General features: G+C 40.2%; 1 protein-coding gene across 5 annotated transcripts in view; it reads right to left on the minus strand.

Annotated features, from left to right (window-relative positions):
• Positions 1 to 308: 308 nt before the first annotated feature.
• The window catches only part of osbpl1a (oxysterol binding protein-like 1A), a 30,287-nt gene continuing 13,242 nt past the window's right edge, over positions 309 to 17,353 (minus strand). For 3 of the 5 annotated variants that reach the window (XM_078259672.1, XM_078259675.1, XM_078259674.1), the window contains 14 exons: positions 13,522 to 13,684; positions 11,754 to 11,931; positions 10,735 to 10,810; positions 8,985 to 9,119; positions 7,822 to 7,919; positions 7,544 to 7,726; positions 6,552 to 6,659; positions 6,197 to 6,286; positions 5,409 to 5,535; positions 4,499 to 4,612; positions 3,709 to 3,832; positions 3,521 to 3,611; positions 1,858 to 1,878; positions 309 to 1,389 (listed from right to left, as the gene is read on the minus strand). In XM_078259672.1, coding sequence (XP_078115798.1) covers positions 1,287 to 1,389; positions 1,858 to 1,878; positions 3,521 to 3,611; positions 3,709 to 3,832; positions 4,499 to 4,612; positions 5,409 to 5,535; positions 6,197 to 6,286; positions 6,552 to 6,659; positions 7,544 to 7,726; positions 7,822 to 7,919; positions 8,985 to 9,119; positions 10,735 to 10,810; positions 11,754 to 11,931; positions 13,522 to 13,684 — 1,611 coding nt within the window. In that variant the 3' untranslated portion in view covers positions 309 to 1,286. Of the gene's footprint in view, positions 1,390 to 1,857; positions 1,879 to 3,520; positions 3,612 to 3,708; positions 3,833 to 4,498; positions 4,613 to 5,408; positions 5,536 to 6,196; positions 6,287 to 6,551; positions 6,660 to 7,543; positions 7,727 to 7,821; positions 7,920 to 8,984; positions 9,120 to 10,734; positions 10,811 to 11,753; positions 11,932 to 13,521; positions 13,685 to 17,353 lie in introns of those variants that run through there. The other 2 variants (XM_078259673.1, XR_013502545.1) reach the window with 2 other exon arrangements.

Here is a 17,353-nt window from a genome sequence, read left to right on the forward strand (position 1 = left end):
AGCACAGCCTTCTTCACATGTTGCTTCTAACTGCCCATGAAAACATAAAACATTTGATGTTATTTGCTATGTACCAGGGTCAGGGGTGTAGCACAAAATTCTGGGCCATGTAGAAAGGCATTCTCTATGGGCCTCTCTCCCCGCACCAACAGCTATTCATTCTAGCATATTTTTGGGCCCTCCTCACATTAGGGCACTGGGTATTCAGTTCCCTTTATCCCACCTGTCCCAACACCCTTGACCATGGTACACACATAAAGGGTAATCTCTTATGTGCTATAAGACAAAGGCAAAAACATACAAAATACCAATGTTGCATCAGGATATTTTTATACGTCGTTTATGAGAGCTCTGCTAACTAACCATATCTTTTAATAAAAAAGAGCCCACTCGTTCCATGCCTTTGTTAGAGACTATTAATTCAGATTACACTATATTTTCAGACTTAGTCTTGCATCCCAAGCATACTTCACATACAGTAAATAGTAAAACATACATGAATACGTTGGAGTGTTTTACTTTGTATATTTCAGTTTCCAATAAAATACTTTCGATGCTCTATATGGAGGCAAAACTCCTGAAAATCCAACAGTTTCTACACCATGTCACCTTATAACCCCCCAGGTTGTATAATACACAAACATAGTAATAAACCTCTTCATGGAAGTCAATTCTTGTGTGTTCGGAGTTTAGCAGACACAGAATTCAGTGGACAAGACAAAACTCACTTCTTTTTTTTTTTTTACAAGGCAAAATACATCAAGAGGAACAACATCCATATCAACCCTAATATGTACTGACTGCTAGTGATTTTGTAAGTATGGAGTCAAGAGGGAATGTGAACGACTTGAGATGAAGTCACTGATCGTTGAATTTGTGTAAAGTATATATACAGATAAACATTTAGAGTCAAAACACTATTATGAACATTTAAAAGGAGACAGATGGACACTAAAACCATGAAGCCCTGTGCATAAACACCTCTCCGCTGTGCGTGCTAAAAGTCCATTATCAACAGAAACAAACCGGTCTCAATGTGAATACAAATGCAATATCTCTAAGCATTGTCAAACAACTTTACATTTCCTACCTTTTAAATATTGATTATTGATGTTTGTATATTCTCAATTTTACCATCATAATGTAGATTAAGGCCACACAGTTTAAATACGCTCTTTGCATATTGTAGTTAATGTAAGGATTTAATTTAAAAGAAATAAAAGGTAATGCTGCTCCGTACAAAGGACACTGTATGGTGCTCATTTCTCTGTGCAGGAAAATGTCCATTAGTAAATGTCTGGCAGCTGGCTGTATTTCCTGTCCCAGTATCCACTACAAAAGAGCCAGTCCTGGGTGCTGGTGTGAGGGTTTTGCCCCTGCTGAAACCACCTGAAAATACAGCAGAGACACATCAGCATTCAGTTTAAGTTCAGTTAAAATTATAACTCAAACAAATCAGGGAAAGCGGGTAAGGAAGGTCAGGCATGCTTCATCACAAGGTTATGGGTAATTTGCATGGGAGTTGGCAGTTTTGGCTGTTTGTTTTAGGCTAATATTACTTTTGTATTGGTTTTTTTCTTAGCTGCATGAAATCAAGGAGAGAAATGATTAGAGAGAGCGCTCATGTGTGAGTATTTCCAGGAAGCTGCCATGCTGGTGGAAGGCAGAGAAGATGAATCATATTGTCTCCAAACTGTGATTCTATTATCAATTATTCTCTCTCATATCTTAACAGAAAGCGATACGCAGTTATAAATATCAGATTTCAATTTAAGAGAGTAAGAAGTGTTTGGAAACACTGAGACTGCGAGATCACATCACACATTTCAGGCACATCAAACAGCGAGCAGCTCTAACCTTGGGCCCAGGGCAGCACTCCTTAACATCAAAGCAAGGATGCAACAGAAAAACAAGTCAGTCAAAGGGAAAATTGAGATGTAGCTTCAGCATTTCAAAGTATGAAACAAAGATGATAGAATTGTGGCAATAATTATTTTTTATATTTAGCCAGAAGTAAAACTGCATATAAAGTCAGTGTAAATTACACTTTATTAATCCTTGTGTTGTCTTCCCGTCGATCATGAACTTGTTGTCCTACTGGGTCAAAGTGGAATTTTTTTCGACGCTTTTGACACTGTTTCTAAACCTTTTTGTCACTTATTTCAATGCTTTTTATATTCCGGTTCAATAAACCTAATTCATATGACATTATACCTAATTTTTCAGTAAAAAAAAACCCAGAAAGTATGTGTTATTTTGACAAATAGTTAAGATCAGAGGATGGGTTCAATACAACGTACATCCATGCATCCATGTTATTTTTTTAGGCAATTTGGTTGAAAGAAACCCTGATATAAAAAACTTTGAAAACGGGTCCAATTCGACCCGAGGACAACACAAGGGTCAAAGAAACAGTTTGACGTTTTGGGAAATGCACTTATTTGTTTTTTTGCCGAGTATTACATGAGAAGATTGATACTACTAAAGCTTTAGCTTCCCCCTATATGTGTATGGTAAATATGAGCTAAATAAGTTGCTTAGGTTACACCACTGTGGCCCTGTGGTTGGTCAACAACAGGGCCTAAACATGCTGCTGTAACATTATACTCCCCGTAGTCTACCTTTACAATTCACAAGCACCAAGCAAAATAATTCATTATGTTATGCAAAAATAATAATAATAAATGTTACGCCTAAACTAGCTATCGTTTCGTCTCATGATCAAATAAGGACTTGACATCAACATACATTTTACCCAGCAATCATCATTGCATAGCTGTATATGACAAAAATACATAATAAAGAAAAAAAGAAATAATTCATTTCATTGAATAATAATATTTTTTTTTAATATAGTTTATGCAGAACAGAGATATTCAACAGGGGGTCGGGGATTTTTAAATGTCTTAACATGACAACATATTAATAGAAAATATAAATTGGCCTATTTGTGGAAAAACATTGATGATCAGCTTACTGGCCTACAGGTAAGGTAGTCACTAAGGTAGCCATCCACAGATACAGTTCACCCTAAGGATTCACAGCACCACAATCAAATCATGCCAGCAATTATTATTTTAATAGCTTAGTATTCTATGCACTTAAAAGTGATATATAAAGGCGTTAGGCTGCCCTACACATTATTGTAGGCCCAGTTAAATATGCAACTTAATTTTATATGTAGTAGGGGGTCCCTCTTTCAGTTAAGGGCTCCTTGGTTTAAACAACGTTGAAGACCCCTGATGTAGAATAAGCATATCATGACACATGAACCCTAACCCTAACTCTAACCATAACTTCATCAAGTCATGACAAAAACCGAATGACACTTAACAGACACTAAAAGAAGCATTATGTCATAAATGTTTATGACTTGTCACTCTTATGTAGATACCTTCAAGTAAAGTGTAACCAAATACTGCAATGACGTTTATGTCACTATGAAAACTAACTGCACACATTAGCCTGTTGAGCTAAGAGAGGAGAACAGTTTGAGCTGTCATATATATATAAAACTCACCTCGTCTTCCACTCTTCATCAGATTTGGAGCGGTTTTTACGAGCAGCTCTTTGCTTTTCCTCGAGCCTTTTCTTCTCCTCACTGGCGAGGTCTATTGGAATAATAACATTGTAGAGTTTTAGATTGCCGCTAGAGTATTCTTTTTTTTTTTTTTTTTTCAGTTCCGGCATGTTACCAACAATTATTACCGATGTCACCGTTCTCCATGGCCCGTATGTCTGGCCTCAGCCTGCAGTCAGTCTGAGGGATGGCTCCCTCCATTTCTTTACGCAGCTCGTTCAGTTGCATTGCAAAGGACGTGAAGCTGTACATCTGCAATTACAGGTCAATTTTTAATAACATTACAGACACATGCTGATTTTAAAGTGCTCATATTATGCTCATTTTCAGGTTCATAATTGTATTTAGAGGTTACATCAGAATAGGTTTACATGGTTTAATTTTCAAAAAACACCATATTTTTGTTGTACTGCACATTGCTGCAGCTCCTCTTTTCACCCTGTGTGTTGAGCTCTCTGTTTTAGCTACAGAGTGAGACATCTCACTTCTGTTCCATCTTTGTTGGGAGTCGCACATGCTCAGTACCTAGGTAAGGACTACTAGCCAGTCAGAAGCAGAGTATGAGGGCGTGCCCTGACAGTACCTAGGTAAGGACTACTAGCCAGTCAGAAGCAGAGTATGAGGGCGTGCCATGCTAGCAGCTAGGCGAGCATTATAACGTGTGTTCCAAAGTGACCACGTTTGTCTCTGAAGTAAAGGCTGGACTACAATAGAGCTGTTTGGAGCAGTTTGTGAACAGTGTTTTCTGTTGGAGATGGTAAGTCCCTTTGGGGTGGACTTTGGGCTTTTTCACTTTGTAAACCTATAACGTGCACAAAAAAAGATATATAACACAATAAAGGAAAGGGAAAAAGCCAAAAAGCATAATATGAGCACTTTAAGACTGCACTCTACTGAAAGCTTATTCATCAGTCAGACCTCAGCTGAGTTGGCCGGTCTGGGTGCGATTCTCCATAGCAGCTGGCTGCCAGGAATCATCTCCACAGTGTCTGCAGCTGGAGAGGGAACCTCCTCCTGATCCTCGCTGCAACCCTGAACACCGGCACAAGTGACAAACAGATGACGCACTGAGAAGTCTACATATTAAGCATGCTTTCTGCAAGATGCATTAATACAGCGTTTCTTGATAGAATAAAAATATTTATACATGTTAGCAAAGAGCTCATCATATTATGATTTTATTTGACTTGAAAAATACTAGGGATGCACCGAATCCAGGATTCGGCTTTGGATTCGGCCGAATATTGGGCTTTTTGACGGGGCTCGGTTTCTGCCGAACCTTAGAATTTGAACTACGTGCGCTACGCTGGTCGACGTAATGACGCCGCCGTTGATTAAGGGAAGGTGTTTACGTATGGGGACCGTTCAATGCAGTAGGCTGTGAGAAAGTGAAAATGGAACTCGTGAGCAGAAAAGTGATGTTTGGCAGTACTTTCAGTCAAAAGAAGGCCATTCAAGTCCAGCTACATGCTCAATCTGCAATGCTGATTTGTCTCGTGGTGGCGAGGACCCTAAACAACACACAACATCACCGCTGTTACAACATCTGGTATAAAACATCCGAAAGAATACGAGTTGTGCATGAAGGAATCTACAGACAGCAACTTCAGGTACAGCAAAGGACGGACAGTCACACTGAGGATGGGAGTTTCGGTATTCGGTTTTGGATTTGACAGAATCTTAACCAGTGGATTCGGTATTTGGCCGAACCCCAAAAATCTGGATTTGGTGCATCCATAAAAAATGCTGATATTTGTCCATTAACTCAGTCATCAAACTGCATTATTCCAATCACACATGACGAATCACAAAAATAAACAGCTAATACCGCTTGGCTGCCTTTTTTCTCGCCTGCCCCTTTCTTGTCGCTTTTCTTATGCGCTTCAAAGGCGGCAGGGTCAACAACATACACACACTCGGTCCACTTCCCGTAGAGAGCACACAGCTTCTTTTTGCTGTGGGAAACACACAGATATAAATACCTTCAGGCACAAACACTAGATAATGATTTCAGTCAGTCAGTCTGAATATCACGCGGTTGCATATTTAGTCTTGTTCTTGTGGTCATGCACATGGACTTTTCATTCATGCTGAGTCATTGGCTCTGTTGTGTTGGAAATGGCTTGTCCTCCTTTGATTGAACCATCTGTTCCTCTTTCGTGTTTTTTTGTTTTACATTATCTGCTCCAGTGACGTGCTAGCTGCCTTTTTCCTCAGTCTTTTAAGCCCACGTCTCTTAAGAGCTGCTTATGATGGGGATGAATACATTTAATGAAAATTGGCATCATTATTTGATTTTGTAATGGGCTCATTTAAACATCAGGGGATTCCCCCCAGCTACTTAACTTTGTAGGTCCTGATTTACAAATGAAGCCTATTTAAACAGCTTATTGAGTCATATTTGTTTCGCAATATGGGAGCAGAAAGGAATACGCATTGGAACGCATAAGCCAGATAAACTGTATCCCGGTACCATATATTGCAATATGCAAAATGTATTCACAGAGATGAATGATTCAGTGTGTGCCCACTATTTCCCCTCAACATTCAAGACAAGAATAATTAGTCTGGGTACCAAAGACTACTCATTATTTGAATGACATTTAAAAGCCGTACCTTTTATCCAGAATATAGCCTTCCACCTTGTGCAGTTCTTTGCCAAAAAGGCCACATGGTTTAAAATTCAGACAGCACTTTTCACCAGTTCTAGGTGAAAAGAAGAGAAAACCAGCATACAGTATAATCCTCTCACTCTCTGCTGGCTGAGTCATACAAAACTTCCTCATCTGCTCCATCCATTTTTTCTCCTTGTTGTTCCTTCCTCAAATTGTTTATATGAACTGTATCAGACTTGTTCTACTTGATAAATATGCAAAACATTACTCTATAATCTTTAAATTATAAGTATAGTGTCCAATACATATGTGCAAACATTGTACTTGCTGACTGTGGGTTATTTTTGTCCTCTTACCTGTGGTTGATCACCTCTACATTTCCATACTGCTCGATCCACAGCTGGCCCACGATGATGTTGTGAACGCAACATGTAGGATTTGTCCATGTGTAGGCTTCATTGTACCTGTAGATAAAACAATGACTTAAAGAGGATCTCTGCCGATTTCACACATCAAAATGTGTTCACAGGAGTACTGCAGCATATGTGAAAACAAGTTGTCTTAAGCCTTTAGGCAAGGCAGCTTTATTTGTATAGCACATTTCAGCAAAAAGGCAATTCCAAGTGCTTTAAATAACACATTAAAGAGCAGTTGAAAACAGAGAATAAAGGTTACAGCGCAGTATAAGAAATGAACAATTGTTTAAAGAGAGGCAGCATAAAAAAGAAAGTTCTTCAGCCTTGATGATGGGAGCTGTGTGAAGTCTGATAAATGACCTCAAGTGATGTCACTTGAGTCAGCGTCGGTTGGGTCTGAACACTACAAGCCTGAAAATGAAAAGAAATCTGGGGGTGTGGAGTTAGAAAGAAGTGAGCTCACCAGACCTCTGTGCCCGCTCCTCATCTCTGCTCGAGGCTAGAGGCTCAAGGTTACATTAGAGTTGCATTGTGGGTAATGTGGGTGCCAGTTTTGGACAAGAAAGAAGAATGTGTGGAAATAAAAAGACGTTATCTCTGGTTCTAGTGCTTTGATTTTTATCTCTTTTTTTTTAAACTGTCTGTTGTGAGTCAAAACATGTTAAAGGAGTGCAATGCTAAATCAGTGGAGTACTAAAGTAAAGGAGAATGCACAAGTTCAAAATGGTAATGTGTGACAAAAGTCTACTCATACAGAGGAACTCTAGAAGAGTTACAAACTAATTTGTGTAAACAGTGCCACAGCTCTCATCAATCAGATTTATTTGTCTTTTTAGGAAGAGGAAGAGTTGATTGATATTGTAATTTTTAAAGAAAAGATGGTAAAACCCAAAGATTGCCATCTTTCTGTTTAATCAAATAGAAGTTCTTACTTGGGCAGCTCCAGCGTGATGATGCCTTTCGGCTCCGCTTCCACACTCTTGCCCCAGAACTTGAGTTTGGGGTAGATGGATCCATGAAAGACAAAGTCTTGCTTCAGGCCCTCGGCGTGGAAGGCGCTGACTGGAGGGTGGTGGCTCACCTGCTCCGATATGAGCCTGAAGCCCAGATCCTCTCTGGGACGCCAGGCATCACAGTGGGAAGCGTTAATGGACAGACAAGTATTAAGTGTATAATCAGTGTTGAACAAGTGCTGTATAATCCCACTTACCTGACCAGTTCATAGGTTTCTCCCAGCAGAGGGTTGAACGGTTTACCAGTCCGCTCCCACTGGGAGGCCACAGCGGACACCGCAAATGCAGCCACACACTGCCAACAGCACATAAGCACACACTCCAAGTCACACACGCAACTCAAAGGTATAATCTAGTTAAAATATGGCTGTACTTGAGACAGTTTTAGTAATTTGCAATAAGTACAGTGATGTTCCATAGCTGTGGCCAGCCTCAACAGCTCCTCATGGCCTCCACATCTTTTGTAGTTTTGATTTAGGCATACACCTTGTTCAAAACTCACACACGCTCTTATTCATCCATACATTCCGTACACCACTGCCTCCTGCCATATCTAAACACCCCATCTTATTATACTATTAGGGACTGTTTGTTATTTATTTAAGGGGCCATCGGAGGAGTTTTGGGACCTTCAGCCAAAAAAGACATGACCCTCCCCTCGCCAGTAAAAAAATTTCTATGACCCTCCAAAACAATTTGGAAAAAAGGCATGACCCTCCCCCAACAATTTATCGAAACCTTCTGTACTGGTTTGCGCTTGGCAAATAGACAGATTCACATTGTTTTTTAACAGCCATGACATATGTGACTAAATCTCATCTGACGCATCCCACTCCTCTGTTTTTACTAAAGCAGTATATGAAATCTGATGTATTACCTACCATCATTTAGTTGTTTTGTGTTATTTAAGATATTTATAAAATATCTGATCATGTCAGACGTAATTATTCCACTCATTTTTTAAACAATGCAATTATCCGTTTCAGCCACCAGGGGGGCGGCTCCCTCTGCCCCCCAGCAAACTCATGGGTCAGACCCATCTGGTAGCGAAGGAGGGCCGAGACTAAGAGCTACATGGAAAAATATGCACCAAACAAGCCGCTTTGAAATGTTGCCGTTTCATGAATACAAAAGTTGGGTGACCCCCCCCCCACCCCCCGGACTGAAAAATGTTGGATGACCATCCCCTCAGCAAAGAATAAAAAGACATGACCCTCCCCTATTTTCCTCCGGTGGTCCATTCCATAAATACCGAACGGTCCCTTAATTAAATAAATACATTTGGCTTTTGGAAATTTTGTGTGGGTATGGACTCCCTTTTGTACCAAGCCTAAGCCAAGTTTGTAACAGAGCGTACTACCTTCATTCTCTCAATAGAGTCTGAGAAGGAGTTGGCCTGGTGGATGAGATAAGTGTGCTCCATGTACTCTGTCAGACGCTGCAGGAAGCTGAGCGGTTCGTTGAAAATCACTGGCATTGTGATCTTGGAGAGTTCCTAAAATCGACAAGAAGAGGACCGGGTTTCATTACAGAGGGAAAGGAATTCATTTCACACAGCAATCCTTTGAAAGTGTAACATTTATGCTGAGTGTTAAAAAGGCCCGAGAAAATATTGGTTTTTCGAACATGTCGTAGCCTACTAGTGTCTGGGTGTCATTTGTACAGTATGTTGCTTTGGAAAAAAGTGTCTGCCAAATGAATTAATGTAAATGTGGTGTCGTATCTACTGTAATCTTCTCTGGTGCAAAATATAAAATGACGCTTCAGAAAAGTTCCAATATGAGATTAATAAGAATAAAAGGTCTTTGACATTCCATATACGATTATGGTGTCTAAGAGCTTTCCTGGTCTAATCTGGAAGTACAGAAATGTACACGGTAATGCTTTACATGCTGCTCAACACATTACATTTTTTTTTATATATAGACTGTACTTTGCTGTGAAAACGCTACTGTTAGCATGGCAATCTGCTCACAATGGTATACATGCAAGTATATAATATAGTGTATAATATAGTGCGTAGTTTCTGTCTCCCCCATGAGGAATTCTAAGTGATGACAACAATTCTGTCGGTGCATCCATATGCCACAAGTCGCCGGACGACACCAATTTCTAAACACAGCCATGCTGAGAAATACAGAGAGAGTTGTGTGGAGCTGATGGTCTTAATTAGCTTTGTAGCAACTCATTGCAACGGCTTGAATGTAACGGACGTTCATTAATATAAAAAAGCTACGCACTAAAGCTTTGACATGTTCACCATTTAAACCTGCAATAACTAATTGTTTTAAGGGTTAGCCCTGACCACAGCGTTGACTTATTATCACCTTTGAAGTTCATATTGCGAACTTGTTAGCAAACAATTGTTTATTTACACATCCAGCAGTTACGGAGGAGTATTATTATTCATTTGGAGACATGTTTCTGTCCACAATTTTAAAAAGTGAGATTTCCATGTCTTTTTTTATTATAACGCATGTTGAGGTGCTACGTAAATACTGTATCACAATGCTCAATCCACAGAGAATTGCACACAGCCTGTATTCAGAAACGGTGACTTTAAACGAGCTCCCGGGACTTCGGTACAGTTGTGTTGTCATAACTATTGTTTATAAAGTGCCGCTACAGTGCCGTTACAGTCATTCCCTTGCTGCAATGGCGGCGCAGAGACACCAAAAGTGCATATGTTCCAATCAGAACATTCGGGAGGGGGGCTTAAAGAGACAGGCGCTAAATCAATCAGAGGGAGAATACAGGTATATTCAGACAGACAGTATGAGAAAATAATGTTTTTTGAACATTAAAGTAGCCTATGTAAACATGTTCTAGTAAAAAACCCAAATACAAGTATAAACCTGAAAATGAAGCATTATAAATTATTATTAAGTCCAGTATTCACTCTTTTAGCTCTGTTTTTGGTCTCTACCAACCCCTGAGCGAAATATCTAAATGCTCCACTATGTTTACCACCTAGTCTCTAACGTTTTCTGTCTGCAGTTTGGTGTTGAGCGGGTAGTGTACAGTGGGTTTATACAGCTCTTTCACTGAAAACAGCTGCGAACGGTACAGCTAGCATGACTAATAAAACAATACATGAACATCATTCTCACCATTCCAATGCAGTTCCTCAGGATACTCCAAATACTGAAGTCATTTCTTGAAAACATTGGTGCAGGTAACCTGGTCCTAGAAACACACACACACACACACACACACACACACACACACACACACACACACACACACACACACACACACACACACACACACACACACACACACACACAGAGTGTTATTACTTCTAGAAGGTTTGTTTGATACCTGGACTTTGTGCTAGTGCTCTAAGAGTAGACACTTTACATTAGACTAAATAACATATCAGACATATAATAGCTGCAGGCATCATATCTTATTCAAGTGAATGTAGTCAACAAAAGCCTGTAATGTATTATGTGACATACTGGAACAAAGCCCAGAGATCTCAGTATCAATGGTGGTGAAAAGCCTTGGGATCATCCATCAGCACTTATCTAACTGCTCAGTAAGTCCAACAGAAACAACGGAACTATTTTAAAAGGTTTACAGGTTGGGGTTAGGATAATATACTTAAAATCCCAAGAATATAGCATATAAGCCATGTAAAAAAAACAACAAGTAGGGCAATATTAGAATCAAATTCTAAATGTATCCAAATAGACTGAATTGAACCCTGAAGCGGAGGGATTAGCCAACATGAGAACTAGATCATACTGCAGACCTGATTATTGCATTACACTGTGACCTAATCAATATTTAACAGCTCCAACACAGAGCTCACTTCTTTCAATAAGCCTCTTTCTTTTTCCTTCACCAGTCTGGCCCTGGCTAAATTATTCACACTACAAAGTGGAAAGACCCAAGGGAGGACATAAAAATGAAAAAAAAAAAGAAGAAAAAAAGGCCGTACTCTCACAACAGGTTGGGAAATAAAACATCCTGACATGAATGATATACTACAGCAAGAAATAAACAGTCTGCTAAGAGGAGAGGAGCGCTTTGTTGAGTTTGTTTCTTTTGATGAAAGGTGGATAAAAGCGCAGGGGGTCAGCGGTCCATTTACGAAACTGTGGGGGCGTACAGCACCGCTGACCTATGCTTTGTGATCCCATTGGGTTGAGTCTCGTCCTTGTCGCCATGGTGATCCTCCTGGAACATGCCGGTGGGGCTGCTGCAAGGGCTGCTTAATAACATGACAGAGCCTTCGTCCTCGTCAAAAGAATGGCTGGCCACCGTCTCAAAGCCGCTCAGGGAGATCTCCGAGTCTGATTCTGAGATGGACACATGAAGGGCAATTCATTCACTTTCAAATTGGTAGAGAGGGAATTATATAATTATCTGTAAAAGGCAAATTGTTTATTCAAAGAGGGATATAATAAGTAAGGTTAATGACCGACGCTGTGTCCAATCTCAGGAATTAATGGACGACGGGGAGGCCAACCGGAGTCCATTAATTCCCGATAATGGGCCCCTTGAAGGGCATTAACCCGCTTACACCATGTTCACTTACCAATAAACATTTTTTAGACCATACATTTATATTTTCATGTGTTTTACAATCAAAATCTAAAGTTTTTTTTCAAACAATAATGCTGTTTCACTGGTAACACCTGAGGGTTTGACTAATACCTGGAACAATCATTCCCATCGCAAAAGGTTCTTATGCAATGGAAACAGTGTTTACTGCTCCTAGCCTAGAAATCTAGACGCATCCTAGCGGCACCAAATGTAATTTGCAGCCAGGGTCGTCTAGCAACTCTCCGTTGACTTGCAAGCTGGAAAAACCAAACTGTAGTCAGGCCAATCACAACGTGTATAGAGTCGATGTGTCACCATCTCATGGTTTGTCCACCAGCGAACGGTGACAAGTTAAGTTTTCAACAGTAAAATGTCTCTCTCAGGAAACATCTTGGTTGTTTTTTTTTTTTGTTTTTTTTTAAGAAATCCAAGGGATCCATATCAAGATTGTTTATGTTAAAAAAAAAAAGTAACTATCAGCTGATATATTGTTATCGGATTTTTAAAACTCTCGAGTCAAGTCATATTGTGTTATATATGAATAAAAAATGGAATTTTCTTTAAACTCTCACATATTTAAATGGGTCCGGTCTCAAAAAAACAGTATTATTCGGACTGTAACAACAAGACTGTGTTAAAAGTGAGAAAAACATACAAGATATTGTCTCACTTCTACTTTAATATGATTAATGCATTTATTATTTATTTATGTATCTATTTTAGTATACTGTATATACACATTACATATATATTTGTTTGTTCTTTTATAGTCATTTTGCGATATAATTAATTCATTGTGGACTGCTATATAAATGGGCAAACAAATCTATAATATCTTATTCATACAAAAATCGTTCACAACAATCACGTTCTGCACCAATCAATGCGGATCTCCCATGCAGCTCAGCCTCGACACATCCATCTTAACTGCCTTTCAACAATAGAACTGGTCACATAAGGTGTCAAGACAATAGCATCACATTTTGTTGCTACAGATGAAGTTTAAATATATAGAAATAAAAAGAAGTAGGCCTACACACTCCTCCATTTTCAAAACAATCCTCAAGCATCAGTCAGTTTGAAAATGTTACTACGCCATGCAGGTTCCTCACACCAAAACACTCGTTCATGTGAAAAGGCTTCAAGTTATTTCAACACAACCAGGCAACACTTGCGCTTACGTCACACTTGAGGAGCGGCAAACCAAATACCAAAGACATTGACCGGCAGGAGAAAAGTATTCCAGTGTCCTGTAGGTGAATGACAGAGCAGCCAGTGTGAGTGGGAGCTTGTCACAGAATCTCCTGCATCTCCCGAGGGGGTTTGAGAACTTGTCAACTCACCAGACACGGCGTCGTGGAACTCATCCTCGCTGAGGGCACTCCGCGGCGAGGATCCCTTGACGACGGATTGCTCAAGTTCGTGGTGCTCTATGGCGAGAGTCTGCAGCGCTTCGGAGAGGATCTTATTCTTCTCGACCTCCTGCTCCAATTTCAGACTGCGTACCTGAGATCACCACACACACACACACACACACACACACACACACACACACACACACACACACACAAAGAAAAAGAAAGAGACTAATCACTCATAGAAACATGTCATGATGCAAATTAACAGCACGCTGACTGACTGACTGACTGACTGACTGACTGACTGACTCTCCCATCTGCACCATCCTATCATTATCAGACAGAGACAGGGACATAGATGGAGCTGAGAGGGACGAGCCGTGTTTATCTGTAATTGGGGACAGCTGCCTTGACGCGGCCGTCTCAAATGGCCTGCCAGAGAACATGATTCCCGCGGAGGAGAGGGGCTCAAATGACGGCTAATGGACTCAGGTATAAACCATTAGGCAAACCTCCCTTTTACACAAGACATTAGCGTTTATAATATGAATATATTTCTGAACATCTGCTTCCATTCAAAGTCTGACAATGTGTAAATAAATAGTAAGTGTAGAGACCACAAAAAAGGCAGAGTTTTACTGTAGACTGTCAAAGAGACAGAAGAGGGCCAACTGATGGTAAATGATAATCCACAAGATGGTAACCAGGACCAGAGCAGGCAAGGTGACGTGTGGAGAAAGTCCCATATAATGACAGACTACAGCCATTATTGCAACACACTGAACTTACTCCATAGACAGTAAAAGAAAGGCTGTTTCTCCAACTTCGGTCAGTTACAAGGCAGGATGAGCCGGGAGACTTCTTCTAAACGAGGGTGCACATGTAAGTAGTTCTTTTGTAGATTATGGTGAACTTGTGTGTGTTGTAGCAGTGCTTTGCCATTGAGAACGAGGTAGCATGCTAGCACTAGCATGCTAACGGTTGCGGTTAGCCAGCTCGTTTCGGCTAGTGACGTAGAAAGCCGTGCAGATTTTGACCAGCTTACCCGGAGACTGAAGGCAGGATACATTCAGAAACCGTATCTCACTCAATACAGCATGGATGTTTTTTTCTCTCGTTTGTATGCGTGTGGAAGCACCAGAGACACAAAATAACACTCCAAATCCCAGAAAAGGTGATTTTTTTCATAATATAGGCACTTTAAAGAGGAATTTCCTACACAATACAGTGCAAACCAGAGCTGCAGGAGCTGTAAGTGATTCAGTGTATTTCCTTCGCAGACCCCGCTGTTTCATTCATAATGCACACCATTGTGTGTAAACCCCAGATATACTTTACATGTTCGACTTATTCCTATAGAGACCAGGCCTATTCATGGTGAGAGCTCTGACATCCTGTGAAGCCTTTTATCGTGCGCACTGCCTTTGCAGATCACAGTTCAAAAGGCTGCACAGCTGAGCGCTCGAGGCCTGGCACAGGTGTAAACCATGAAAGTACTGGACTGGCTGTTAAACTGAGAACATTCAAATGATTTTTCTTTTTCTTTGGCAGCCTCTGGGAACACCGGCAGCTTCTAAATATCCCTGCAACTATGTTGTTTTGTGAGAAGTGAAAAGAAAGCTAGTTAGTGAGAATGAGTGTGAAGAGAAAAGAGGACAGGAAGAAAAGATAAAACATTGTAACTGAGACCGACTTCTGCCAATATCTACTGGTTTTGGCTTTGGAATTTTAACAATTTTGTTCATGTCTTTATGTCCATGTCTATGACTGAAAATGCAGAACGGCTGTGCATAAAAGAATCCGTGAAGGTGAACACCCCTTGATTTACATATTCAACAACTCAAGTGTGCGTTCATCACTGCATACAAACACTGCACGGTGCACAGTGTTAGGGAGTAACGGAATACATGTACCGGCGTTACGTATTCAGAATACAAATTATGAGTAACTGTATTCCGTTACAGTTACAAATTAAATAGTTGGTATTTAGAATACAGTTACATTGTTGAAATCAATGGATTACATGACGATACTTCTGTTTCACGGGTTTATTCACTCTTTCAACTCCATGCATTTCCCAGAAGCCCCAATATGAAAACGAAAAAATTAGCTATTTGCGTGATCCCTGATAGAGATAAAGATGGAGCCGGAACCGGCACAACAGAGCCAGGGCAGGAATGCGTTTCTATCTTGGAAATTCAAACAGCAATTCACATTAAAGAAAGAGAAGGGAGAACGAAATATAACTGTGCAGTGCAACTTCTGCTTGCCAGCAACCAACTTCCTTTCAGCGTCTCCAACCTGAAGAAGCATCTTAAAGTAAGTTATTTTTAGCCAAGGGTAGTCGTCTGCTGTAGTTTTACTGGTCACCTTGCTATTTTATAGTTGACGTGCAACTTTACATTCTCCTACGTGCTGATTTACTAGCCCCAGAGCCGTTGAAAGACTGATTAGCCCCGTTTGACATGTTAGCTAACGTTAGCTAAAATTAGCTCATGGTAGCTTAGACTGCAGTTAGATTTTTGTAGTATGCAGTTCGGGACTACAAATACAAAAATCTACCTGCTTGTTTAGGTACACATTCAGCCAGTTGGAACAGAAGAACACACCAGAATAGGGCTGTTAGTAAGCTGGATGTGATGGCCGCATTCCTACACTTCAATGTGGAAGTAATCCAAGTATTCAATACGTTACGAAATACGTTACAAATTACATTTTTGGGCATGTATTCTGTACGCTGTAACGGAATACGTTTTGAAAGTATCCTTCCCAACACTGGCGGTGCATCAAAAGCAGCTGCACTGGTACATATCACTTTGAACAATCAGCAGATTGTAATTCTTCAGCCAGAGCCTCCTGCGCTCAAAGCCAGAAATGGATCTTAATATATGAATCACCATGTAAATGCTGTGTTTAGTCAAGTGCTATTCTAAGTTTGACATCGTTTCAGTATTGATGTACAGGGTTGGCACTTACTGTGAGCTATAAGAGGTGCCATATATCGTTTTTTCCTGGAGCGATGTAATCTATCCACTGAATCCTTCCATTATAATCAAATCCATTGAATCACACACAAAGAAAAAACCCATCTGACAGCTTGTAATCACTGCGCACCACTGGCTGCTTTCATAAGGAGGTGTGAATTGTGTCGCCGCTTTCTCATGAAACGTTCTGTTTTTACATCTTATTCATTAAACAAAACAAAAAAATCACTATATACGCGAGGGTCACAGATTGTAAGGATCCGGTTGATTACAGCATTTATAGTCCACACGTTTTTTTCCCAAAGGATCAGGTCACTCAAATAAAAACTAATGTATAATATATAAATATTTTTTTCTTACTCAGCCCTCAGTTACACTTGAAACACTCGAGATGTATGCGTCTTTGCAGAAATGAACCTTTTTATTGAACTTTTATTTAACTGGGAAAGTCATAGCCAAGGAGGGTTTTGTACAGTAAATAAGCACGAACCAATTAATGTTACGACGGGTGTGTAAGGATGGCCAAATGACAGGAGGAATAAAGAGTGCAGTGGTGTGTTTTTGAAAGAGGCTTTTGTAGCAAACCGGACAGCAGAGTGATGTGGAGCATCAAGCTTCTGGAGTGCACTCTTGCACTCGTCACCATAGTCTTACACAGGGGTGTCAAACATACGGCTCGTAGGCCAGAACCGGCCCGCCAAACGGTCCAATCAGGCCCACTGGATGACTTTGCAAAGAGTGAAAATTGGTGGAGAGGTGATTAATTCGAATTCCAAATTTACCACTTTCATCTCAGAGAAAATCCAAGTTCTTTTTCTCTTAATATCACCCCT

This window comes from Sander vitreus, chromosome 9 (assembly GCF_031162955.1).
Source record: "Sander vitreus isolate 19-12246 chromosome 9, sanVit1, whole genome shotgun sequence".
Lineage (NCBI taxonomy): Eukaryota > Metazoa > Chordata > Actinopteri > Perciformes > Percidae > Sander > Sander vitreus.